This window comes from Bipolaris zeicola, assembly GCF_000523435.1.
Source record: "Bipolaris zeicola 26-R-13 unplaced genomic scaffold scaffold_110, whole genome shotgun sequence".
Lineage (NCBI taxonomy): Eukaryota > Fungi > Ascomycota > Dothideomycetes > Pleosporales > Pleosporaceae > Bipolaris > Bipolaris zeicola.
The window spans coordinates 1,245-26,978 of record NW_006912159.1 but is presented as its reverse complement, the minus strand read 5'-3'; the positions used below and the strand labels follow the sequence as shown (position 1 = coordinate 26,978).

Sequence of the window (25,734 nt, the reverse complement as noted above, 5' to 3'; positions counted from 1 at the left end):
TCGCAGGCCTGGGCTGCAAATAAGCCTCCGCTCCATGTTGTGGCAAAGGCATCGTGGTTGGAGAAAGGGTTCTGGTCAAGCCTCACTAGCGGCCACGTGGGGAAATGAATGGACTACAACATCCATGGCCCACACGCCCTCACCCCACCGGCTCAACTCCCAGGATACAGGAATCCCAGCAAACGCCTCAGCGGCTGCGCCATTCACTGACACCGAGTGCCATGCCAGGGCCTGGATTTGCATAATGGCGTTTTCTCTCGCCTTTTGCAGCGGCATGCCCGAGGGCCTCTTGGCAAACCTTCCGCGCGTGCTTCAATCTGACGCTGAGATTGGCTGCCGTCTAGTGCTCACTTCAAAACATAAGCATGCCGCGCATCCTCACAAGAGAGCTTGGGTATAAGTACAAGGCTTGGCCCGGTTGTTTTGGCAAGCAGCCCTCATCTTGCTCACCCGTCTTTTGCGGTACCAAGCTTCGTCAAGGCCAGCATAAGCACTTGCTAAGACTTCAATATGGCTGCTAAGACGGCTGGCGGAAATTCCGCCTTCCACAACTTCAACAAGTACGCCTCCTGCATATCCTCCCCCTTTTAAATGCTTCTCTTACTAACAATCATCACAGTGACTTTGCTGTTCGTACACCCACTACTATATGCCAAACTCCTTTCCCAGCAAGACACTGACCTGAAGTAGCATATTGAAGACCCAAATGAGCGCCGACGTCTTGCTCTCGCCGAGATCGACAAGGCTCCCTTCGGCTGGTACCATGTACGCGCCATTCTGGTCGCTGGTACTGGTTTCTTCACAGACAGTTACGACATTTTCTGTGTATCCCTCTTGACCATCATGCTGGGTATCGTCTACAAGCAGGACCACAAGGGTACTCTTTTGACCCAGCAAGATACTGCCATCAAGCTGGCTACTTCGGCTGGCACCGTCATTGGACAAGTTGGCTTCGGTGCGCTTGCTGATATCGTTGGCCGTAAGAAAATGTATGGTCTTGAGCTCATCCTCATCATTGTTGCAACTCTCGCACAATCTCTGGTTGGTCCTGGTCCAGGAACTTCAGTTGTTGGTCTCATCATCTTCTGGCGTGTGCTCATGGGCATCGGTACGTTTTTTTGTGTAATTTTCATCCTTCACTACTAACCGGTACCAAGGCATCGGTGGTGACTACCCGCTATCTTCCATTATTACTTCCGAGTTTGCTACTACCAAGTGGCGTGGTGCTATGATGGGTGCTGTCTTCGCCATGCAGGGTTTCGGTCAGCTTGGTGGTGCTCTCGTCATGTTGTGCCTCGTTTCCGGCTTTAAGAGCAAGCTTGTCAAGGCCAGTGGATATGACACCTGCACTGGTGACTGCCAGGTCGCTGTTGATCAGATGTGGCGTGCTCTCATCGGTCTCGGTATCGTTCCTGCCTGCATTGCCCTCTACTACCGCCTCACCATCCCAGAGACGCCTCGCTACACCTTCGATGTCGCTCGTGATGTCGAAAAGGCAAATGAGGATGCTAAGCAATATCTTTCTGGCAAGCACGGTGAGGGCAACGTCGATGAGATTACTCAGGTTACTGCTCGCCGTCAGTCCGCTGCCCAGCTCGAGGTTCCCAAGGCTTCTTTCAAGGACTTCTTCAGGTTCTACGGAAAGCTTCGCAACGGCAAGATTCTCTTTGGAACTGCCATGTCATGGCTCCTTCTTGATGTCGCCTTTTATGGCCTCGGTTTGAACTCTTCGACTGTGTTGCAGGCTATTGGCTACGCCAGCGGTGAAAACTTGTACCACAAGCTCTACAACCTTGCTGCTGGTAATGCCATTCTTATCTGCGCCGGTGCTATTCCAGGTTACTGGATGGCTGTCGCAACCATTGACACTGTTGGTCGCAAGCCCCTTCAACTCATCGGCTTTACTCTTCTCACTATTCTCTTTGTCATCTGGGTACGTTCACAAAGAACACATGAATTGCAAAAAAAAGAGCATCACAGCTAACATTATCCCAGGGTTTCGCCTACAAGCACCTCAGCAACCACGCTATGCTTGCCATCTACGTCCTCATCCAGCTCTTCTTCAACTGGGGACCCAACACAACCACCTTCATTGTTCCCGGAGAGTGCTTCCCTACGCGCTACCGCTCTACCTCCCACGGTATCTCCGCCGGCTCAGGAAAAATTGGTTCCATCATCGCCCAGGGCGCCATTGCCCCGCTGCGAACACGAGGCCACCCTACAAAGGCCAACCCCAGCCCGTGGCTCAACCACGTCATGCAGATCTTTTCTGCCTTCATGTTTGCTGGTATCTTCACCACCCTACTTATCCCAGAAACCAAGCGCAGGACGCTCGAGGATCTGGCCCAGGACTGGGATATGGGTGATGAGAGCATCACGGGCGAGGAGCACGCTCGCAAAATCACCAGGACCAGCGATGAGGCTGAGCAGCCCAAGGCTTGAGGTCGTCGGGCATCACGCATGTGCGGAACTTTGGTCTGACGTATAAATTTGTTTTACTATACTTTTTTTTCCCTTTCGTTCAAAAGATGTTTTTCGAAAAGTAGTAGAAAAGCAAAACACAGAAACACACAACCTCCACGGAGAAACAAGTCGCTGTTATGCTGTATACGTTGAAAAATGATATAATAATTACCCTTTGTGAAATGTTTTTAATGTCAGCAAAACTATTGACTTGCAACTCGTGTGTGTGCTACTATATGTGCCAAGGGCTGCATTACAAGCCAGCGTGGCGAGAAAACCCTGCACATATGTATGTAGGATTGGGTTAATTGGCTCAAAGTCTATCTCGAGTCTTGGCGGCTTCATCTCAGCTTCTTCAGCTGAGATCCTGTAGGAGCCGGTATGGCTTGGGGCTTGCCCGCCCCCTCCCTCACCCTTGTCACTGTACAGAGCAAAGATCTGCTTGGAATCAAAGGAGAAAAAATGACATGACACTTATCCTGTTTACAAAATGATACATGTGTTCAACAAAAATTCTGATCGAAAAGCAAAAAAAGCAAAAGGTTCGCAAGGCGCAGAGAACTCTTGTCTTTACCTGGTTGGTGCCCGTGCACTGATGCGACGCGTTCCCCTTTCGCGTGTTGGATATCATCCTTTTACGTACATTTCCAGTAGTCATTCAAGACACATGGTCTGGATACACTGCCAAGATGGGATAGCTTTCCCTCTGATTTGTTACCAAACAGGAAGGTCCTTCGGCAAGGTTGGCGGTAGTTGTCAAATGAAATAGTCATTAATGCCTCGATGAGTGCACTCGGCGAGCGCTTATGCCGGACGGCATGACTCAGCTGATCGGCAAAAATCTATATGGATACGATGCATATGACAGGCAAGCCACAGTGCCCAACATCGAGGTGTATAGGAAGATCTTTGCGGGAACAGTAATTTCTGGTGTGCATGTCTTCTCGGGCAGCCAGCTACATTCAAAGTGGTGGTAGATTTGGAATTGCGATGTTGTCAGGCGCATCGGAAAGCTTGTCGAAGGAAAAGGCATTTGCCACAACTGTACACGTGATTGGCTGAGGAGTTAGGGACAAGAAATCTGGATCTGAGACGGCCGGCCCACGGAGGTGGCGGAGCGGCTCCGGGTGGGTTTGGTGGGGATGATGTTGAAGACTTGGCTTGTAACGTCAACAACACCAAAGTGCTCGTCTGAGTATCGAAGTGTTTTCATCAGGGCTTTCGGGGAGCATCAGTTGCGCTGTTTTTTCTCCCATGTAACGTAGTTGCTGAAGAATGCAGCCGCAGAAAGAGAACCGTGCGACGATGTCGTGCACGGAGTGCCAGCGTCGGAAGCAAAAGGTCTGAATCTCATACCCCAGACCAACCCTGCATCGAACTCCGTGGACTAACGGCAGGGCTAGTGTTCGCGAGAGTGGCCCTGCAACCATTGCCAGGCGAGGAAGGTGCCACAGCTATGTCAGTTCTCTGTAAAACGAGCTCAGCAAGAGTCTTCGCCTGAATCTGCACGGTATGTTGATCCTTCGTTCCTCCACCCCTCGATTGGCCGAATCTGGCGGTAACAGCAATCTTACAGAGCAAGTTCGTCCAGCAACACCCAAGGCATCAAGAGAAGTGCCCCGGATTCCGCAAAGTCGCATTTTGTCAAACAAAACAGCGAGCATGAGGTACTTGAGGATGGGCTGAAGGTGTGGGGGTACATGCCAGGTCATGTTCATTACAAGGTTCAGAGTAATGAAGACAATGTCAGTTGCTCGCCTCGATAGAAAAGCCATGCTAACCGGTATTTCTCGCAGAGCTCGCCTAAGCATTCTCCAGCACAAATCATAGCAAGCGACGCTGTGCAGAAGGTGCTACATGCTGTTCCTCCGAGATCCATAACTGGTATGTTCAAGTATTACCATGTTCACAGCACTGCTGACTGAATGCAGACGCCATCGTCAACCACTTCTTGAACACGGTAAATTACCGCTACAGTGCAATATACGGGCCATCGTTGGCGGAACAATATGTTCAGTGGTGGGCCGATCGCAGTGCCGCCAAACAGTTTTCCCCCGAGTTCACATGCCTGCTCTTACGGATATGTGCATACTCTGTACAATATCTGACACCGTCGCTTCGCAAGATGATTGAGTTCGAGCTGGCATGCACTTCACAAACGCTCACTGAACGTTTCTCGGCCGCGGCAGAGGAACTTAGCCGGAGCTTTGAAGCATCGAGGACAAGTATTGAGCGGGTAGAGGAGCAGTTCCTGAAGTGCGCCTGGCTAAAATCGGAATCGAAGATTGTCGAATCGTGGCATACTCTTTCACGTACTATTCGGGAGGCGCAAGAATTGGGTATCGATAGGGATGCTGGTATTGATGACTTGTCGGAGTTTGATATAGAAATTAGAAGGCGAATCTGGACTCTTCTTTACATATGGGATTGGTGAGTAAGGAGATGTGATGGAACGATTCGGTTACTAAAGTCCATCAGGCAGATGTCAGCGTGGTTAGGTCGACCAAACCTCATCAACCAAAAGAATCTTTCTTTCAAATTTCCCAACCTGCGGCTCGACCAATCGAACACAGAACCGAACATTCTTTCACCTTTCGCACACATGGCTCTGCAAGCACACCTGGGGCGAAGAGTGGCAACTGTGATGGGCGACGCAACGTCCAAAGATGATCTTTTTGCTGAGAAGGTCTTGGAAATTGAAGACGAGTGTCGTAAGTTCATCGACGAACTGCCCGCGATTTTTCGTGTTAAGAACCCTGATACCTCGTTCGACAAGGCACATCCATACTTTGTGTTCCAACGACACCAACTACACTGCGTCATCTTTTTGACAATGCTCGATTTCTTCAAGACATATCTTACGCGCGAGCGAGAAGACAAGCTCAGCGACCAGGACGACGAGTTTCGAAAGAAGGGGATTGAGATTGCGCTCCGTCTGCTTGAGGTTGCGCGCAAGCTGTTTGATCATGAGTTTCCGATTAACGCGAAATTCCATACGGTCGTTTTCTGCATTTTCGATACTGCGACCTTACTTTGTTCTGCCATTATCCATGACCACAAACATATGCTACCTCATCGCGATGAGGTCATGGACGTTATTGATAGTTCGCTCGATAGGTTGTATCAGCTCAGCTTGTCCACGAAACTAGGCGCAACTTCGTACAACTTTCTCTTCAAACTCGTGCAGGCAACGCCTTCGCTTCGGCGGCACTTGCCTATCGACAAGCGACAGAAGCAAGATGGTATCCCTGTGCCCAAGAGATCACCGCCGGCTCACGAGCCGGCGCCGGTGGCCATGATGCGTCCAACAGGGTTGCCATTACCGTATCGGCCACCTCCAATTTCGGACGCAATTGCCCAGTCTTCGGTTCCTGCAACCGGGTCCCTCACAACGATGCCCATCTCGGATGCCCTTTCATTCGACATTGATCAATTCCTAGCGCAAAATCCGTTCGGCAGCGTCGGTGATCCTAATGCCGTTGATATAGGTGGTATGGAGCAGATATGGGCTTGGCATGATTTGCATCTCAATGCATATGCACACAACGGAGCACACGGTACTTCGGACACGACTGGGCAGGGTCCTCAAGACTAACAATATCAATCGACTAGTGCAGCGTTTGGGAAATAAAGGCTTGAAAGAAAACAAAGCTCTGTGCCAAAACAGATGGGAAAGAGGGTGTTGTGAAGGTGGTGCGCATCCAGCAACGGGGAATCGTGTATTGGCGCCTTTGTAAACAAATAGACTTTTAAGCTGCGATAACCATGAGCCTAAAGAGAAAGCTTAGTAGTCGTCGCAATAAAGGATGAAATTGTGACGAATTGCGCTGATGCAGCCGTTGACAATATCGGCGCAGCTGACACTCACATACTTCCTTGAATGCGCCATGGATGAAAAGACTGCTGTACTCACCTCACTCGCACACTTGTGGCTCTGAAAGTATGGGGGGGGCGGAACAGATAGATAGAAAGGTGACAGGTACCTCGTCTTATGTTGATGCGGCTCCCGGATTTGACCGGGACACGAATCCGTCCAATCACTGCGTTTGCCACATCCACACCGCCCAGTCGGCTGAGTTTGCCAGGCCAATGACAGAAGGCGGCAGCTGCACCACTCCTTCCCCAGCATTTGACATTGCCTTTTCTTTGTCCGTCCTATTTACGGTCGGGTTTGTTGAGAAAGATGGTGACGCATCGCGCTCATCTCCCTTGCGATAGTGCGGAATTCATTTTGAACCGAGAACGCTGGGCCTCGTGCGTTCCTTCCTCGTTATGATGTGGGTGTAGCAGCAACCCGAGTTTGAGATGGGGGCATGTCATCGGAACCGAAGACGGACACGGAGGGCAAGACGCCAACTGTTTGTTATTTCGGATTTGCGTAGCTAGAACATATAGCCTTAGTCGTCTCTCTAGTATGTGCGTCTAGTTTAGACATGCGTTTAGTCTAGACGTGCGACTTGTTGCATCCTCCGTGAAGATTGTTGCGCGTTGCGACCATTGTTATCGGTCTTATCTTGGTCGCATTCACTTTCGACGTTGCCGATGTGTCGATGGCCTGGGTAGTCGCGTCGAGAAAAGATGCAGCCATGTATGTTGACCAATGCATCTGTGCGCGTGTTCGTTTCCATTGTTTAAAACGCGAATGCGGTGTTGCAAGAGGTTGACATGGTCAGGTCAGGGCATCGTTCTGTAGAGTGAGGCAATCTTTTGCTGCAGGATAGGCGGTGGTTAATTCTTTGATGGTGATGAGATCTCTTTCGATAGTGAGATGGAGGAGGGTAAGACGGTTGGGGGCCACGGGGACTGTGGAAGTCGAGCAGGGGTGTGAAGGTGGCGTCGCGATTGGAGGGACCCAGTTGATTAAGCTAACAGCAAGGCTTCCTTTCAACACTGAAATAGTGCAGCATATAACAGTAGTTGATCTGGAACTTTCACGTTTCAAGACACGCGGAGGTGCCCGGGGTACGCCAGGTTTTAATACTATTGCGACTGCCGCGGAGCCCAGGCGAGGGAGCGCAATGGGACCCCGAGGGGCCATTCCTGACGTAACAACACTTTTTATGGAAGGAATGCTATGGATATTGGGGGCACTTGTGTGTAAATACGTAGTATGGCTGTTTCGGGAACAAGGCGATGGATGAATTAGCCAAAGCGAGTAGCACAGCATGCTGAGTTGAGTTGGTCTACTGTCATACGAGCACTTGTGCGTTAATTTGCATATTTATAAGGGCTTGGGCGGTCTTATATCCTCAGTTACATTTGATTATCGTGGTACATCTAGTTATCGTGTGAAGCGGATACCTGCCAAGTGTTTCTGGCAGCAGGTCTCACTTTCAATTGGTCCATTGATTTGCCTTTAATTTACTTTGCAACATCAATGAACTATATGGCGAATTCCAATAAAGACCCATTTTTTGAGAGCGACTGTTTTTCCGTAGAGTCAGTTTACGATACAACATTGCCAAAGTACTGTCTATGTGTATACATGGATCGGGGTCACCCGGGGCGGGACGTCGCGTGATATTGCTTTTGCTTTCGATCGATACAACATCCCTAGACTACTGTGCTACGTAGATCCACATGGCAATCTCGCTCCGGCTTGGCTCTAATTCCTGATTTGTCGAAAGCCAGAAATGAAGGCGTGCGATGGCTGTGGGGTCAAAGGGTCTGCTTTCCTCTACCGTCATGACCAGCGGCAACGACCCCAACGGCGAAACAGTGCCCCGGGCTTTTTTCCCTGAAAATTTACTGAGGGCACCGGACACTTGTATGTCGATCTCATCTCAAGATTGAACTTCGGGCCTGCCCGGGGAACTGGAGTCGGCCCCAGGAATGGCATACCTTATGGAGACAGGCGTTGAAGGAGCACCACTCACCCCGCGCTTACCCACGGTACACGGTTAGATTGATGGCACATGCCTGTCGGCACTTCTAAGTGGAGTTGGACGGTTTCTTTGCCTTTTTTGCGTGTGTGAAGCTAGAGCAACGAAAACGTAACGAATACTGTTAGTCGCGTTTCGGAACGCGGCAAAATTTTCTGGAGCCGCCACAGATCAATCTCACGTACTGGAACAAAGCTGGATACGATATGATACGATGCCATCTGAACTCACTCGAGAGCGACTGATTGCGTCTTCTTCTATGCATTGCGGACACGCATTGGCGAACCATGGAGCGTACTGTGTGTGTCAAGGTGTTGTCATTGCGCATGAGGTGACGGGCGGACAGTCCAGGGGACACGAGACGGTGTGTCCGCTTTCTGTTCAACCTACGTAGGGCTCATGGGCACCGAGAACGATGTGCCCGCTAAACGGCCGACTAAACTGGCGCAGCGAAAGACAGCTGCAGGGTTGGCTGATCTTTGCACTCAAGGGCAGAGAAACGTGATGGCTCGGTGTTGGACCCACCAGGTATGATGTCATGGCGCGCGCTGAGAGCCGCCTCCTTGGCGCCATTCACCGAAGACTCTCCACTTCCTGCGTCTATTGTAAAAGATTTCTGACTTAGGCCAGGCACCAGGGTCTTCGCAATGGTATATGAGGGCCACTTCTCCACGCCTGAGATGGAGTTTACTCGATACTCTTCCCCTTACTCCCCACGGCCTCGCTGTTGTGGAAGCTTGCCATACAAATACACAAGCATTTCCAAGCCTCACAAGCCTCCAGCATCCTATGCTTGGGTGAAGCCACCGTGAAGGATCAACATACGCCACTATCCACACGCCAACACCACCACTACCACTACCACCACCACCGAATCCCAGCAACTCCACGACTCGACCTCTTTGGTGAGGTAACGACGACCCAGAGCACGATCATCCCAGTTGCGACTGCCCCATTGCTGCCAACCCTCAATACCATTGCGCCAAACCCAAGCAACTACTCCTCCACGACCATTGATCCTCCAAGCAGCACCCTCACTACATCAACATGCCTCGAACAATGTTTATAAACCCCTTCAAGACGCACAGTGTGGATGAATTCCCCGGCGTCCATGTGCCTCTTGAAGAATCAGTCCCCAGCGGCCCCACTCCCCACGACCGCCAGAGCAACTCCCCTGCGCCCTCTGAAAAAAGCTCCAAAGACGATAAACCTGCGCGCCCCGAAAGTGATGCATCAAGTGGTGTTGTTAACCATGGAATGACTCTTGCAGCCCTCAAAGCAGAAATCGAAGCAGATGTCGCCGCCTCGGGCACCGACACCCCATATGACCGTACGTTAAGCTAATTTAAACTGCCAGATTTGTTAGCAGTTGGGGAATGATCAACACTTACTAAACTCTTGTAGGCAAGTCCAAGGTCATCAACCGGGCCCTGGGCGATATGGGCATGGGCCGCTACCAATGGAAGCTTTTTATCCTGGCTGGATGCGGATGGATGGCAGACAACCTGTGGTTGCAGGTACGTACATTATAACAATTTTGCAGTTGTCGTGGCTTACCAGTATGAAGGGTGTTGCACTCACGCTACCACAACTCTCGGTTGAGTTTGGTGTCAGTGAGAGTGAAGTTCGATATACCACCCTAGCGCTCTTCCTCGGTCTCTGCATCGGTGCATCATTCTGGGGTACTGCGTCGGACATTATCGGCCGCCGTGTTGCTTTCAACTTTACGCTGTTCCTTGCCGGTGCCTTTGGTCTCGCCTCAGGTGGTGGTCCTAACTGGATCGGCACATGCGCGCTCTACGCCTGTATCGGACTCGGTGTCGGTGGCAATCTTCCTGTTGACGGAGCACTCTTCCTGGAGTTTCTCCCACAAACATCTGGAAACTTATTGACATTGCTTTCCGTCTTCTGGCCTATTGGTAACCTGATTGCCTCGCTACGTAAGTCGAGCACACTACTGGTTAGTGTACAGTGCTAATCCGTTCTAGTCGCATGGGCATTCATTCCCAACTTTTCCTGTGCTGCCGGCACTCCTGCTGGACAGTGTAAAATGTCAGACAACATGGGGTGGAGATACCTCATCCTGACACTTGGAGCCATCACCTTCGTCATGTTCATCTCGCGTTTCTTCTTCTTCCATCTCTACGAGTCGCCCAAGTTCTTGCTGTCACGTGGTCGCCAGGCCGAGGCTGTAGCCACCGTCTACGGAATCGCGTATTGCAATAAGACGCACACCTGGCTTACCGAAGACATCCTCAACTACATTGGAGGCGACCAGGAAGTGACTGGCGAGGATGTCAAACTCAGCAGCTTTGAAATCATCAAGCGGTCCATCAGCCGCTTTTCCTTTGCCCGCTTTAAGATCCTCTTCCAGGACAAGAAACTCGGATTGACCACTGTGCTCTTGTGGTTCCAATGGACTACCATTGGCATGGCCTATCCGCTGTTCAACGCCTTCCTGCCGCAATACCTGGCCAACTCTGGAGGCGAAGTAGAAAACGACGTGAGCACCGTGTACCGCAACTATGCCATTACTGCCATCGTCGGTGTTCCTGGATCGTTCTTGGCATGCTATGCTGTCGAGATGAAGTTCCTGGGCCGCAAGGGAACGATGGCCATTGCGACCGTCATCACTGGTGTCTTTGTCTTCCTGTTTACCATCTCGAGTGACTCGGACTTTCAACTTGCTTTTACTTGCTTGGAAGCCTTTTTCCAGAACATCATGTATGGCGTACTGTACGCATACACTCCCGAGGTTTTCCCTGGCCCGATCCGCGGCACTGGCACTGGTATCAGCAGTTTCTTGAACCGAGTTGCTGGACTGTGCGCTCCCATTGTCGCCATTTTCGCTAGCAGCGGTAGCCCCAAGGCGCCCATCTACGCAAGTGGTGGGCTGTTCATCGCGGCGTTCTTCAGTATGTTGGTCTTGCCGATTGAGACAAGAGGAAAGCAGACGCTATAGAGATTTGAGTTTGTAGCGGGCAGGGTTTTGCTTGAACTAGATGCATAATAGAGTGCTTTATTCTCGTTAATCGAATGATACCACCTTCAGTGTTATCCTATCTCCCCGTATATGCGTGTGTGTATGTACGCTAACCTGCCAAAGCAAGTGTTGCGAGAGACATGTGAATGTAGTGTAGTACATGGCAGTCGTTGGCTAGATCAGGGCTGTCGCATGATCACAAAATCATACCGAGGCAGTCGGCCATCGGAAGTCTTGAGTCTGCGATGCCTTTGTCCGACTAGTGGGGGATCCTCCTGAGCTTGACAAGACGCCACTGCGTGTCCATGGTGCCATACTAGCACATCACCGCATCCACGCACACACATCCGGCCCAGATTGCGGTAGCAAAAGCCCATCAACACGCAATACCCAATCACACACAGTACCAGCGGAAGCGAGAGCCCGCGCCGGAGCTCGCCAACATGCGGGCGTAGGCTGTTTGCAGTAAGGTGCGCGCACCATTCAAACCGCAGACTGGAACCACGACTTGTCCCTAGACAATTTGCCTCGGCGCAAAAAGAGAGAAATGACGTCTTTCATTCGCCTGTGTCTCCAATGCGATGTATTCGAGTACATGGCGTAAAAAAAAGGTGCCCGCCCCAATCACATCGAGCTGGAGCTGGCTGTGCCTCGTGGGTGGGGCGCGCGGTGCGGGGCGCGCTGGGTGTGGCGCAGGCGTCTCACCATATGCATGTGGGGATGAGGACCATAGCCATTGTAACGATACGGTATGATATGATAATTACAACCCCTCATAAATTGGGTTGCTTGAACCAGACTTGCGAGACTGTGTTCAATCTTGTTTGTGCCTTTGTTTGGGCTGGTAAGATGAGAACTAACACAATCATACATTCAGACTGCGGCATCTAGTTATCCTGGTGGCGACGAAGGCAGAGGTTTATTCGGGCGCCGAGGAGTGAGGTTGCTTTTGCACAATGGAGACATTAGCGAAGCTCCAGTCCGAACATCCGAAGCCGATATGTATGCCTGCCCGAATCAGTTAGATTGTTACTGTGTAATTATGCCAGCCAACGTCACAGCCACAGTACAGGGGTGACGGCATTACAGCAATTTTGAGCTCGGTCGCCACATCTGCTCAGTTTTAGTCTGGAGCCATGGACAAAGCCTATCTACCAAGCTGTGGAGACAGGGTCCCCTTTGTACACATGTTAATGCCGGCTGGTCTCACCGCCCGACGACACTACATATATCTGGCCTTGTAATCCGCCTTTCCCCGTACTTGCTCACCCGTCCGTGTCGCACGTCACACCACCACATCACATTTGCTACCCGCCATGATCGACTCGTACTTTGATGTGTTGATTATTGGAGGCGGAATCAGCGGTATCAACGCCGCCTACCGCATACAAGAGTCGTTGCCAGACGTCAAGTTTACTATCCTCGAGGCACGCCATGAACTCGGTGGAACATGGTCGCAGTTCAGGTATCCCGGTGTGCGCTCCGACTCGGACCTGCACACGCTAGGCTTCCAATTCAATCCCTGGCGCAAAGAGGAGCCCATTGCAAGAGGAGAGACCATCATGGGCTATCTGAAGGAGACGGTGCAAAAGTTCGACATTGATAAGAAGATCCGGTATAAGCACAAAGTCTTGGCGGCCGACTGGAGGACTGACGAGCAGCGCTGGAGAGTCGAGGTGGAAGTTGGCAATGACGTCGGACGAGAGCCCCGGAGAGTCACTTACTGGACCTCATGGTTAATCATGGGTACTGGATACTATAACTACGACGAACCTCTAAAGGCAGACATACCAGGCATCGACAATTTCCAGGGACAGAGAATACACCCACAGTTCTGGCCAGAGAATCTCAACTACAAGGACAAGAAGGTTGTTATTATTGGATCCGGTGCAACAACTATTACCCTTTTGCCTGCATTAGTTGACGGTGGGGCTGCAAGCGTTACACAGCTGCAACGAAGCCCTAGCTACATTATGAGCATAGGTCAAAAGAGGAAATCGTGGATTGAGAAGTATGCTCCCGAGTGGTTTACTCTCCGCTACAAGCGTACGTCACCAATTTCCCCCTCCGCCGCATGCCCAAGTGCTAACCCACCCAGGCTTCATGTTCACGCTCGTCCCCATCCTCCTCTACAAATTCTGCATGTGGTTCCCATCCACCGCTGGAAATTTCATCATCAAACAAGCAGCCCGCCAGCTCCCACCCGACTTCCCCATCGACCCACACTTCAAGCCTAGCTACGGGCCCTGGCAACAGCGCATGTGTCTCTGCCCTGACGGCGACTATTTCAAAGCCTTCCGCTCCGGCAAAGCCCACATCGTAACCGACACCATCAAGACCGTCACCGCCACCGGCATCGAGCTCAACAACGGCGCAAGCCTCGACGCAGACATCATCATCACCGCCACAGGTCTCAACCTCAACTTCCTCGGCGGCATGCAAACAACCGTCGACGGCGAACACGTCGATCTCGGCGCCCAATACATGTGGCGCGCAAGCCTATTCACCTCCCTCCCCAACTTCGGCAACATCATCGGCTACTGGAACGCCTCCTGGACCCTCGGCTCAGACGCCGCATCGCGCCTCTACGTTCGCCTCATTAGGCACCAGCGCGATAACGGATACACCAGCGTTGTGCCCGTCATCACCGACGCAGAGAAGGAGAAGTCCATGTCCGCCTCGCCGCTTAACAGCACGTATATCCAGGCCAACGCGAGAAAGATGCCCCAGTGTGCGAATACGGGGCCCTGGAAACCAAGGGATAACTACTATGTGGATAACTGGGATGCGAGAATGGGCAGTTTGACTGACGGTCTGAAATGGAACAAGGTTGCTGTGCAGTAGATGTAGACTCTGTACATGAAAACATTTTCTTTTTTCCTGATAAACATCAATATATAGCAATTGATATATTCTGTCCCTTCCTAACACCTATTAAAACGAAACCAAGCGACCAAAATGTCTGTTCACTCCAACTGGACTAATAACTTTTACATCTTTCTTTTGGCATCAGATTACTGCGTACATAAAAACACGTGCATACACAGCCTGAAGCTACCCGAAAAAAAAAGTTCATGACGGTTAACGAGGCAAAAAAAAAGATGAGGAAAGCCGAAGCGTTGGCAAAAAGAGATGGACTCGCGGGGAATCGAACCCCGGACCACTCCCATGCTAAGGGAGTATTATACCACTAAACCACAAGCCCGATCAGTGCTTTGATGAAAGAAACTCGAAACCAAATCTTTATATTCTCGATACGTTGGTCAGCCATGATGGAAAACTGCTCACCTGGGTCATGCGGGGTCAACATCGCCCAGTGCTAGTGTGCGATTAGTACAAAGCTAAAATCCCAACGCCGAGGTGATCGACGAGAGAAGATAAGGAGCGATAAGTAGATTCGCCGACCCCCTATCGTGCAAAAGACTAGACGTTGGTAAGAAGATACGGACGGTACAAATGGGATACGTGAAAGGAGGTGCCTGGAACGCTACAAGAAGCAGGTTGATATATGTATATATGATGATTGATATATTCGTGCCAGATGCACCGTATTCTTCTATTTACGAAACTGTTGCTTATACTTTGCTATGCATCTTCGGTCCAGCGAGATTCAAGACAAGGTGTAAGGAGATGAATCTTTTGGGGCTTTGCTCTCTGGCGATTGAATGGAATGGGGTACGCTATCCCCGAGTTGTGCGAGTTGTGCGACAGGTGACTGCGATGGGACATGTGTGCCTTCGAAAGCGCTGCGCATATGGATGTCAACAATAGCCATCCTTGAAGAACCGAAGGCTTGAATGCTGTTGTTCCGAATCAGTATAGGACGCGGTCGCTTGCAATCAAGCTATATTCTCCGTAGCCTCTTCACTTGTTTTCTCAGGAACTTCCGAAGATATCCGGCGTCCATCCTTTCGCAATTTCTCGTTGTTCAAAAGTTCTCTAAGCTCCTTGTAGTTCACAGGCTTGGTGATGTAGTGGTCGATGCCCGAGCTCCATGCTTCCAGCCTGGCGCTTGAGGATGCGAGGCCAGTCAATGCGATAATGAAGCTGCGCGGTAAATTGTGGGTTTGCTCGTGTTCGCGAATCGCCCGAGTGGCCGCCATACCGTCCATGACCGGCATCGACATGTCTGCCATATCATAAGCATCACTGCAGATAGATCTTGAAGCCAGGTAGGCTACTTACCCATGAGTATCACCTCGAACTTGTGTGGGTCCGCTTGATACTTGCGCAATGCCTCAAGACCGTCTGACGCTTCTTGGTGTTGTAAACCATTCTTGTTCATGAATGCCACAAGTAACTGATATCGTCAGAACTACACTTATGTGCAGAGAGTTACACTTACTCTTCGGTTCAACATGTTGTCATCGACGATGAGTATATGGGATGCAGCCAAGTCTTCTTCCTGATGTGGGACATGTACAGGCTGTGGTGTAGGCGTCGTAGCTGGGAACTTAGCAGCATTCTCTGCGGGTCTGGCCTGCAATGGTTTATCATTCAGTTGAGCAGGGCTGGGTGGCGGAATGGAAATGCCCAGCTCTTTAGCTCCATAGGTTGCAGTTTGGGGAAGGGGGCTGACCGCCCTCGAAGGCTGTACATTATCGCCAGGTTGGTCGTATCGATCCAAGCATCGATTAAGAACAAAAGCCAATTTGTGCGGCCCGCATCTGATCAAGTTAGTCAAAGCTGATCTCACCAAAAGAATAATACTCACGGCTGAGTTATGATCTCAACTACAGACTGCCTGGAAGTCACACGAACGTCTGAACGAAGAGTAGCTGCTTCAAGTGCATCCATCCCGATAAAGATGATGACAGGAGCTTGCTGATCGCGAGTTCTACGACGACGAATAATGTTGAGATAATCGAAGGAAACTTCTGGGCAAATGACAATGTCTGCACCATTGTATTCAGAATCGGTAGACATTACAACGTCCATCTTCAGGTGCTTTTCGAGGGTGTCAGCGAGCGCATTGGTGAAGCGTACAAGTCCTTCTTCAGCTTGTGAGTAATCGGCATCATCTGGAGACTTTTTAGTTTTCCTGGAAAGTATGCAGATTCTGTGACCCTGCAATCTTGCTAGGGTCGATTGAAACCGTCTATGCTCGGCCATCAACATATCCGAGGACTCCGGCTGAGTAAGTGCGAGTTTAACGGTGACTTTGCTGCCAATGGACGGCTGGCTGCTGACTTCAATCTTCCCGCCGCTCGTGTCGATAATTTGTCGGACTATACTCAAGCCCAGTCCGGTACCAGGCGAATGTGAGTTCTCTTGGGAAAAGGGTTCAAATATTCGGTTGGCAAGAAAACATGGAGTCATTCCCAAGCCCGTGTCGGTTATTGTAAGTATAATCGTTGTAGGTGCATTGTTGTTTTCTGCTGATTTGCTAGAACGCAAAGAAACGTGCACATCTAATTACAAAACCCCACGTTAGCAATACATCTTTTAGTAGGGAAAAAACCAAACAGCAAATGTTCGTTTCGGGATGGGGCTGATATGGAACTTGACCAGTACGAATCTCTGAGAACATTTTCGGCTCATGCTGTTGCCACAGTACATCTTTGAAACCAATCCAATTGATTACCACAGTATCGATGGACTGAGAAATATTTGACTTACAGCCTGACTCTGTGTACTTGACAGCATTTCCGAACAAGTTCATAACTATCCTTCTCCATGATCCGATTGGAAAAGAGAACATCCAATCATCTTCATATGCCACATCAAGTATGACAAATCGTACCTTGCGTTTTGGAAGAGGAGCCGACTCATACCCTGTTCTTGATGGAAGTTGCTCGATGTATTTAGCGGTGACGGGGATGTATGACGACCCTATGAAGACAGCCTCTACAGCTTCTTCTGTCGCAGTACTAATATCGAAAGCGGGATCTTTCCTCCTTCTACCCCTTACTGGTTTGCATGACAGCCTTATGGTATTTTCATTCTTTATTCGTTTCGAAGAGATGCTGTTTCTCGATTCACTGATCTTGCCATAGTCCATGACTTGGTTGATGGTGTCAAGAAGGGTTGTTCCGCAGCCATGCAAAGAATTAAGCATACTGGCCTGAAAGGAATCCAGGGGCGTGTCCTTGAAGAATTCCAGTGTGCCTAATATTCCATGCAGAGGAGATCGTAACTCATGAGATATAGAGGCTACAAATGTTGATTTAGCCTAGAAAATTGTTAGTCAAGTATGGTCAGGAGAGCTGTATGCATGATAGATAGTAATGTTAAGTTGGTTGAATGGGCTCGTAGCTCTTGATATAGCATATACGAACTGTCTCATCTTACCTGATCCAAAGCCATAGCATCCAGTCTTGACAACTCCCTCATGATTGAATTGCTGAAAATCTTTAAATAAATCAAATCAACAGAGGGAGAAAGTAGGCGATATGGGTTGTTGCTCCAACACAAACAGCCTGCAAACCACCGTGACCTCTCAAAGTCCCAGAATGGAACAAACGCGACGCTAGCTGCTTCAGGAAACATTGACTGGATAGCTTCCGAGCATCTCTTTGACCAGTTCTTTGTCTGGCGTTTGGAAGAAGCCATTCTGGGTAACTGCTCCGTAAAATAAGGGCTCGAGGTGGTCTCGTCTGAGGATACAAATATGCCGCTGGCTGTGAAAGTGAAGATTTTACCATGTGGATATTCGTGGAGCATACGCGCAAGATCAGACTCCAACAACGACCCATATGCTGCTTTCCTCTTGTCATTAGAAGTGGCAACTCCAAGCAACTGACCTATAAGTTTTCGGGTATGGTCAGTTACTACTCTACATCTAAGTCATGGAACATCACCCTTACATGTTTTGGAGTTTGAAGAAGATGCATTGTACGCGTTGCTCTCTGTGCTGTTTGAACTTGGTCCCTCGCTAGAAGATGCCGACTGATAAGATTCAGATAGAGAATCGAAGCTGCTCCTGGTTCGAGAAGTGGTATTGCTGCGCTGTTGGCCTCCGTTTGCTGCAACGCTTGCATCTAATATAAGTACCCCATCCAAATTACTCGAGGCCATCATGACATTCGCCGCACGAGAGAACATTGATTTTGAGCCCATGGGCAGAATAGAGTCTTGAAGTGCCCCTATTGCTTGATGCCTTGCAGACCTCGCGGTAGTTGCCTTATGGGTCGGGGAAGGCGAATTGTCTGGTGATGGATCGTCCGCCTCTGTTCTTCCCCTGCCATGTGTAGAGAGAGGATTTTCTTTTGTTTCCGAAGCTAGGTCCGGAAATTCCTGAGGTATTGATGATGGGTTTTGTTGTTCGTTGTGCTCAAAAGGCAATAGAGCTGTCGCACCTTCGGCGAAGGAGATCAGGCCGCGCGTAAATTTTTCTCCTCGGCTGTACTGATCCCTGATTGTGTATGTGTTCAAGTACCCGATAATTGTTGATGCTATATCCTTGAAAAGACCAAGTTGCTCACTTGTCAGGCCGTCCCGAGGTTGGTTGTCGAAGATACATAACGTCCCGACTATTGTGTCGTTTGGGGAAATGAGTGCAATACCAGCATAAAAACGTGCATCGGAGTTGCTGTAAACAGCACCCTGAAGGTCAGTTTTCTGATGTGCCGTAAGATCATTGACAACTAAGACATTATCCTCACGACTAAGATCCAACACATTCTCGCATAATGCCAGATTACGAGGAATACTAACACTTCCAACCCACAGCGCATCCTGCTCGTCCTTTGGTGTATCTGGATGGAGGGGGGAATCACAAGTAGCTTCCGCTAGGATATGTTGTCGTTCCTCTTCCAGAAGCGAGATCATGGCCCTCTGGCCTCCCATGCGGATAGCGGTCAGCTGACACAAAGCCGTTAGAGTCGAGTCGTGAGATGGGTGGGGGACATGAGTGGCCAGGTTGTCAACGCGTGGTATATTGCAGAAGGCGGCCCCATAGTGAAGCCGCACATCCCGTTCTCTTTTCATCTCGTAGCGGCTCTTCTTCGTCGCCCCGCGACTGGCTGGGGATTGGCTCATGATAATGGATGCGCTTCAATGCGGCACAGGGGGCAGGTAACATCTAATACAAGCTTCGCTAAGACCATGTTGCGTCCTTTGAAGTTTGGAGTAGATGCAGAGGCGGCCTGGTTTAGCGATTGGCTGGGTATCGTGGGGGCGTGAAGTTGCAAGTTTGCATGTCGCCACGCCAAACGAACCATCTCGACCAGCGGCATGGCGGGCCTGCAGACTGCAAAGCACTAGCGCATTGCCGTATTCTGTCTGGTCGAGGGAAGTGTGGCGGACTAGCGGACTTCAGGTGGGTCCAACATCGGTGAAAATAGCGTAAGCATAGCAATGTACAATTCCTATCATGCATCTCCATATGCCGATGCTCTTCAGTGGCAAGCTGTGTGATAGGCTCGTGTAAAGCAATGGTGTGCCGTAGATCCTGGAAGGACTGATCTGACGTCATGACGAATGGGGACCATGTTCAATTGTTCGAGATGCTGCCCATAAGCAATACATACGTCAGTAAAATCAATGGCAAATATTCCTAACATCTCTGCATGTATGTGTGTGTAAGTTGCGTATGCGGCAGATGTTTCGGCATCCAGGGTGTGCGCGTGTGGTACGCGAGACCCAGTAACAGAATTTGTGACAGATGTATTGTCCTTTTGCACCTAGACTAGCATGCTGACTGCCACGTACCCTCCAAAAAATGTAGTGTGAAAACTACTCGGGCCTCACCCTTCTATCAATCATCAAACTAGTTCCTGTCGATGACTTTTGATGCCTATTCATCATGTACATATGCTGCTTCATAACAATTTCTTATGCCCCCAGAAGCCATGGCAGTAGATGGCAGATATTTATGCCGATCTCAACAAATTGATGTGGTGGATGCAAATGCCAGGGGCTAGACCTGGGGTTGTAGCAAGATGTAGTCCAGACTTCTTTCATCTGAATCGCGTTGATGGGAATTAGTGGCATCCTTGTGCAGCCTGGACGCGCCGCAGAGTATTAGGCGTGTTTCTTATCGATAGCGTGCACAGACCACCGTGGCTCTGTCGCGCGTACTTTCGCGTCTGCTCCACCTTCTTTGCCTCCCATCTACATCCACACTGAACCCCTCATACAACCACATTGTCACCTTCTACAGTTCGTACTTTACCATTTGCATACCCAACTGAATACAACGAGTACAACAAGCCGCTCCAAAAGATGATTCTCACAACGTCTTTCTTTTCCCATCAAATGGCGCATTGCTCTCCATACACGCCACCGCGCTCGTCACCATTATCTGAGCGCTCCGGAAACGTGCAACCTCAAATCTTCGACTTCACAATGTCTTCGCCTATCAAGGAACAATCACCAACTCCACAGCGCACATTCAAGTTCAACCCAGTTATGCAAACGCGCGATGCAGCTACGAAGAGACGAAGAGATATGTTCTTCAAGCGGGTGCAGAATAATCGCGATGACAAGAAATGGGAGTCACGAGGCGAACAGGTATGTGCTTTAACACGATCTTCCTGGGAAACCAAAAACTAATCGATGACGTAGATTCAACAACTCGATTTTGTAACAGAACGCAAACGCTGGGAAGCAGAGAAAGCGCGTCAGGCACCGCCTGTGAATGACGACATCATCGAGGACCCTTCCGAGGACGTGCAATTATCCACCATGTTCAACAACGCGCAGCAATTTGATCCTGATATGACCGAGGCCGATTATATCGCCGCCCAAGAGGAGTACGAGCTCCAACAGTTGATTGCGTCCATAGAGCAAGAATCGGATGTGCAACCACATCACTATGGTAGCGACGATGAAGACTACGACTCGATATTCATGGAGTGTGCAATGGCCGAGGACGGCCAGCCACAGCAGCTATCGCAGACGGTGCATAATGGATTTGGAAACGAGGATACGATGGATACGGATATGATGGATTTTTGAGCTTCTCCTGATTACACAACCTATAATTCACAAAACGGTTCGTCATACGTCGTCAGGGGTGTAATGGGCGGGGAAAGCATCATTTATATACTGGAAGGGTATCTGGGAAGAATGAAGCGTACAGGCGACCACACAAGGAGAAGCTACTGTGTTGGGCAACCCTGGTCCATATCCTGCAGTGCTTCTTGAGCAGCATTCATGTCGCCGACTAGATCCGGCGGCGGCGAGCCAGCGGCTTGCATCTATAGACTATTAGTATATATTAAAGAAGCATTCTGGAAGGGATAGCATACCTTTTGCATCCTCTCAACGATATATTCCCTATCTTGCGCGTTGTCATCACTGTAGCCCTTTCTCTCGAACCTGCCCACAATCTCTCGAACTAACGTCTGCTGCTCCTCGTATCTCTTCAAGTCATCTTTCTCCACTCTGGTCTTGTTTTCTTCCATCCACTTTGGGAACTTATCGTCAAGCTCCTTCATTGGCTCGTACAAGATGTCCTTGTTCGTAAGCTGCTCCATCATACCCATGAGCACTTTGCTGAAGTCCTCGTCGCCTCCCTCTCCTCCAAAGCCGCCGGACTCCATGGACGCAAGCATTTGCGCGAGAATATCATCTTGTGAGGAGGATGCAGCGGCAGATGCGGCAGTATCGGACGAAGATTGCATGCGCTCCATGGTCTTTTTGATGGTCTCCTGGAAGCTCTTCTCAGCCTTCGCTGCAGTCTCCTTTTCAGATGAAGTAGGTGCTCCCGTAGCCTTTTGTCCTTCGCTATGCACATGCGCACCAGCATCCAGAGGGTTTGCGCCGCCCATCTCCTCACTCATCTCCTTCATGATCTCTTCAAATTGCTTCTGGAAGTCACCCTGTCCTAGGAGCTGCTCCATTTCTTTTTGCAACTGTTTCTGGAACTCTTCTTGGTCATCGAGCAACAGGTCCGCTGGCGCCACATCTTCGGGTGGCCTGCCAGGTCCGGAGGATGAGGGCGCTTTGTCAGATTTAGGGTACGCAGCTTCTATTGATGAGGCAGTCGGTGCTTTGGCATCGAGCTTGGTGTTTGCGAATTCATCCAGTACATCGTCAAGGTCAGAGAGGTCGTCTTCTTCGGGATCCGATGCAACCTCGGGTGGAGGAGGGGCGGTCGTGGTGGCAGGTGTTGCTTTAGCCGGCTGTGGCTCTTCTGCTTTCTTCACAGTTGTGTCCGCCATGCTTGCCCACGCTCAGCTCCAGGCGGTCAGGTGAAGAACGATAGGGAATACAAGGTGGAGAGGCAAGGGTAAAGAATACGCATGAGCCCTGAGCCAAACGCATGTGCAACGTCAGCCTCGGTTGGCCCAGCGGTATGTACCCTCACTCACATAAGCGGGGGTCACTGTTTAGCGCGGGGCAAGATCGGCCATCGCACCTTCCCAATGCTGCCAACGGGATCTAGACTAGCACTGAGACGACAATCCCAACGCTGTGACGCGCCCCGGGGGAGATAATTGTTGTCACGTCACGTGCGCCCGCAACTCGACTTCACCTTGTCTCGTTCCGCTTTCGCTCACCTTCACCACTGCTGTCACCTGTACATAACTGCGACGCCCGCACACCCTTCAATCGGCGGCTCACCACTCACGTTGAAAACACACCAACTTCTTTGTCAACGCCCGAAATAGATCCCGATAGAGGACAGCTCAAGCGCAAACTCCAGCCTCACACTTGCACCTGCGATGTCTCTCTGCATCAATCGGCTCTCAGAAGAGAGGTAAGCAACTATCCGTACCCGCCTCTTGTTTACTTACTAACAGCGCACCAGAAAGTCATGGCGACGGGATCATCCCTTTGGCTTTTTCGCAAAGCCAATGCGTGGCGCCAACGGTATGATGGACCTCAAAAAGTGGGATTGCGGTGTACCAGGCAAGGAAAAGACCATCTGGGAAGGCGGCTTGTTCAAGCTAGAAGTCACCTTCCCAGATGAATACCCAACAAAGCCGCCAAAGTGTACGTTTCCCCCTCTTATGCCCGAGGCACTCAGCCGCAGAATCGCAGGTGCCCCGATATGCTGAAAGCTCACGGCTAACGTGTCATCCCACAGGTAAATTCGTGCCGCCACTATTCCACCCCAACGTTTACCCCTCTGGCACCGTCTGCCTCTCCATCCTCAACGAAGAAGAAGGCTGGAAGCCCGCGATAAATATCAAAGAGATCCTGCTGGGTATTCAGTCGCTGCTCGACGAACCCAACCCAGAGTCGCCGGCGCAAGCCGACGCATTTAATCTGTTCAAGAAGGACAAGGCGGCATACGAGCGCAAAGTCAGGCAGATCGTCAAGGAGAATCCAGCCCCCTAGTAGCTCGGTTATGACGCACCACATCGGCGGAAAGAGGAGTGAAAGGGTGCTGTATGACTGAGGAGGGCTGAAGAAGGAGCAGCTTTTGTAACGCGTGCCTCTTCTGCTGCGAGGGCCACGGCAGACACTTTACCGTCGTCATAGCGACCGAAGAATACGGAGGTCTGACAAGCCACGCCTTCGAACACAGGGTTGTACTCAGCGACTGGAGAGATCGGAGAATGAGGAGAACTGCTCTTGGATTTTTTTGTTTGGCTGCTTTGCTTTGGCGCGATCATTGTGGAGCATCCCTGACGCTACCATGACAAGTTCTGGCGTCTAGGGCATCATGCCCAAAGGCGAGAGGATGCGCAAGCGGAGAAAAGGCTCTTTTGGGCTACAATACCTGATCTCTCCCTGCATTGACAGCGTCCTGCTCTCAGAATAGCATTCACTATTGACTTGCAAATTGGCCACTCGTCTCAAGATCCTGCAATGTCTCAAACAGATGGTACCGAAAGATGTATTAAAACTGCGTGCTCCTTTGAAAGAAAATTATGTCCGGGTGGTGGAAATGAGGACAAATCTGATGCCATATTCCAAGCAGCATGTCCTCCCCAGTGGACCTTTTGAGGTATAGTACAAAGCCCTTTGTTGTTGCAAAGCTTCACCGCGACTCCGTTCCAATTTCATGTGCCCCTTTATGAACCTTCCCTTCAATAAAACGGTTGAGAACCCAACACAAATCCGTGTGTGCTATTGCCCGACTCTAGTAAGGACGGTAGGCGGAACCTCCTCTTCCTCCGCGGTATCCACCTCGATAACCACCTCCTCGAGGAGGAGCGCCGTAACTATTAAATCCGCCGCGTCCGTATGGCGAGCCACGTCCGCCGTAGCCACCACGGCCGCCACCTCGGCCACCACGTCCGCCTCGTGTCATACCTGGGAGGTTCGTTCGCTTGGGTACAACCTACGGAAGAGTTAGCACCTGAAAAAATTATGCGACGTATTGCTGCAATCGTACCTTCAAGTTGCGATTCCGGAACTGACTGTTGTCAAGGACCAAGGCCTCATTGACCAAATGGGGTTCTGTGAACTCCACATAAGCATACCTGCATACGCTCATTAGCGTTCCGATCTTTCTGCCAAACTCTTGCCAGGTAGCGAAAGAACGATCTTGTAAATGTCTAGAGACAGAAACTAAGTCAACGCGACGGGCGATTCCGGCTTTGCGCCACTCGTTGTGCGCAATCGACTCAAAAGTTCAAGGACGCGCACATCTTCAAAGAAAACCCCCTCTTAGTACTGACCCTTTAGGATGTCCTGTGAACTTGTCGAGCAAAATAGTGACACGGTTGATGCTACCAATGCTCTGAAAATGCGCCTGAATCTCTTCGGGACTGGCTCCATAGTCTACGTTGCCGACAAAGACGCTCCGCGCATCAACGTCCTCTTTGCTTTCGCGCATCTCGTGCCGTTCATTGTCGATGGCTTGCTGCATTTGGCGCAGCTTCTGTGCCTCTTCCTCCATCTCCTGAACGCGGCGCCTCATGGCAGAGATTTCTTCCTGTATATTGTCGTCAGTACTTTTGCTTGCGATGTGTATATCCAGACACGCGCATGCCAAACTTGGACAAATGCCTTCCACGTGCAGGAGAGGACTCGGATCGTACCTCCTCATTTGGGTCTTCTGCGGTATCAAGACGCTCATCCTCCTCGCGCTTCTGCTCGGCTTCGACGTCTGACATGATTGCGGCGGAGGGTGTATAAGCTGACTATGAGTCGTGTCAATACATGCGCCCAGTTCCGTGAACTATTGACTTACAAGACCGCTGTGAATTGCTCGAGATGTAGCACTCGATTGGGTTGCGAACGCGCAGTGTTTGTGCTTGTGCGATGAATTTCTTAGCTCAGCAAGCTAATGCAAGAGCGTTGCCTGGGCCGTAAAGAGTTATGGTAAAGGAACGGTACCTGTGGTGGAAGTAGTGTTGCTTATAGGAAATGACGAATAGCGCTGCTGAAGCTTGGAGCGCGGCGCTAACCAAGACAGCGGAGCCTCACTTATGTCATCACACGCTAACTGGGTCTTGGTAGGAAAGCAACTTCGCTTTCATTCCTCCTATAACACCAAAAGAACCTAGAGCCATTCCTGATCCATGCAAAATATCTCCCTCTGATCTGATTCCATAAGCTCCA

General features: G+C 50.4%; 9 protein-coding genes across 9 annotated transcripts; 6 read left to right on the top strand and 3 right to left on the bottom strand.

Annotated features, from left to right (window-relative positions):
* Nucleotides 1–510: 510 nt before the first annotated feature.
* On the top strand, nt 511–2,442 carry COCCADRAFT_100045 (uncharacterized protein; the record flags this gene model as incomplete). Its single annotated transcript, XM_007715589.1, has 5 exons — nt 511–560; nt 620–629; nt 691–1,108; nt 1,158–1,933; nt 1,996–2,442. The coding sequence occupies 5 exons, from the start codon at nt 511–513 to the stop codon at nt 2,440–2,442; spliced, it is 1,701 nt and encodes a 566-aa protein (XP_007713779.1).
* Nucleotides 2,443–3,738: 1,296 nt separating this feature from the next.
* COCCADRAFT_38065 (uncharacterized protein) lies at nt 3,739–6,058 on the top strand (the record flags this gene model as incomplete). The annotated part of the gene is made up of 5 exons (XM_007715588.1): nt 3,739–3,804; nt 4,029–4,208; nt 4,260–4,347; nt 4,395–4,893; nt 4,942–6,058. The coding sequence occupies 5 exons, from the start codon at nt 3,739–3,741 to the stop codon at nt 6,056–6,058; spliced, it is 1,950 nt and encodes a 649-aa protein (XP_007713778.1).
* A 3,334-nt stretch (nt 6,059–9,392) lies between these two features.
* COCCADRAFT_100101 (uncharacterized protein) lies at nt 9,393–11,307 on the top strand (the record flags this gene model as incomplete). The annotated part of the gene is made up of 4 exons (XM_007715587.1): nt 9,393–9,675; nt 9,750–9,862; nt 9,913–10,285; nt 10,334–11,307. 4 exons carry the CDS (start codon nt 9,393–9,395, stop codon nt 11,305–11,307), a joined length of 1,743 nt encoding a protein of 580 aa, XP_007713777.1.
* Nucleotides 11,308–12,644: 1,337 nt separating this feature from the next.
* Nucleotides 12,645–14,172, top strand: COCCADRAFT_38063 (uncharacterized protein; the record flags this gene model as incomplete). Its single annotated transcript, XM_007715586.1, has 2 exons — nt 12,645–13,374; nt 13,427–14,172. The coding sequence occupies 2 exons, from the start codon at nt 12,645–12,647 to the stop codon at nt 14,170–14,172; spliced, it is 1,476 nt and encodes a 491-aa protein (XP_007713776.1).
* A 995-nt stretch (nt 14,173–15,167) lies between these two features.
* COCCADRAFT_100102 (uncharacterized protein) lies at nt 15,168–19,308 on the bottom strand (the record flags this gene model as incomplete). Its single annotated transcript, XM_007715585.1, has 7 exons — nt 15,168–15,457; nt 15,514–15,628; nt 15,674–15,995; nt 16,043–16,739; nt 16,948–17,500; nt 17,620–18,109; nt 18,218–19,308. The coding sequence occupies 7 exons, from the start codon at nt 19,306–19,308 to the stop codon at nt 15,168–15,170; spliced, it is 3,558 nt and encodes a 1,185-aa protein (XP_007713775.1).
* A 1,185-nt stretch (nt 19,309–20,493) lies between these two features.
* On the top strand, nt 20,494–21,228 carry COCCADRAFT_100107 (uncharacterized protein; the record flags this gene model as incomplete). The annotated part of the gene is made up of 2 exons (XM_007715584.1): nt 20,494–20,781; nt 20,836–21,228. 2 exons carry the CDS (start codon nt 20,494–20,496, stop codon nt 21,226–21,228), a joined length of 681 nt encoding a protein of 226 aa, XP_007713774.1.
* Nucleotides 21,229–21,371: 143 nt separating this feature from the next.
* COCCADRAFT_100047 (uncharacterized protein) lies at nt 21,372–22,436 on the bottom strand (the record flags this gene model as incomplete). Its single annotated transcript, XM_007715583.1, has 2 exons — nt 21,372–21,470; nt 21,522–22,436. 2 exons carry the CDS (start codon nt 22,434–22,436, stop codon nt 21,372–21,374), a joined length of 1,014 nt encoding a protein of 337 aa, XP_007713773.1.
* A 504-nt stretch (nt 22,437–22,940) lies between these two features.
* Nucleotides 22,941–23,559, top strand: COCCADRAFT_100046 (uncharacterized protein; the record flags this gene model as incomplete). The annotated part of the gene is made up of 3 exons (XM_007715582.1): nt 22,941–22,975; nt 23,027–23,211; nt 23,306–23,559. The coding sequence occupies 3 exons, from the start codon at nt 22,941–22,943 to the stop codon at nt 23,557–23,559; spliced, it is 474 nt and encodes a 157-aa protein (XP_007713772.1).
* Nucleotides 23,560–24,307: 748 nt separating this feature from the next.
* On the bottom strand, nt 24,308–25,286 carry COCCADRAFT_38058 (uncharacterized protein; the record flags this gene model as incomplete). Its single annotated transcript, XM_007715581.1, has 4 exons — nt 24,308–24,508; nt 24,563–24,650; nt 24,849–25,105; nt 25,212–25,286. The coding sequence occupies 4 exons, from the start codon at nt 25,284–25,286 to the stop codon at nt 24,308–24,310; spliced, it is 621 nt and encodes a 206-aa protein (XP_007713771.1).
* Nucleotides 25,287–25,734: the final 448 nt, after the last annotated feature.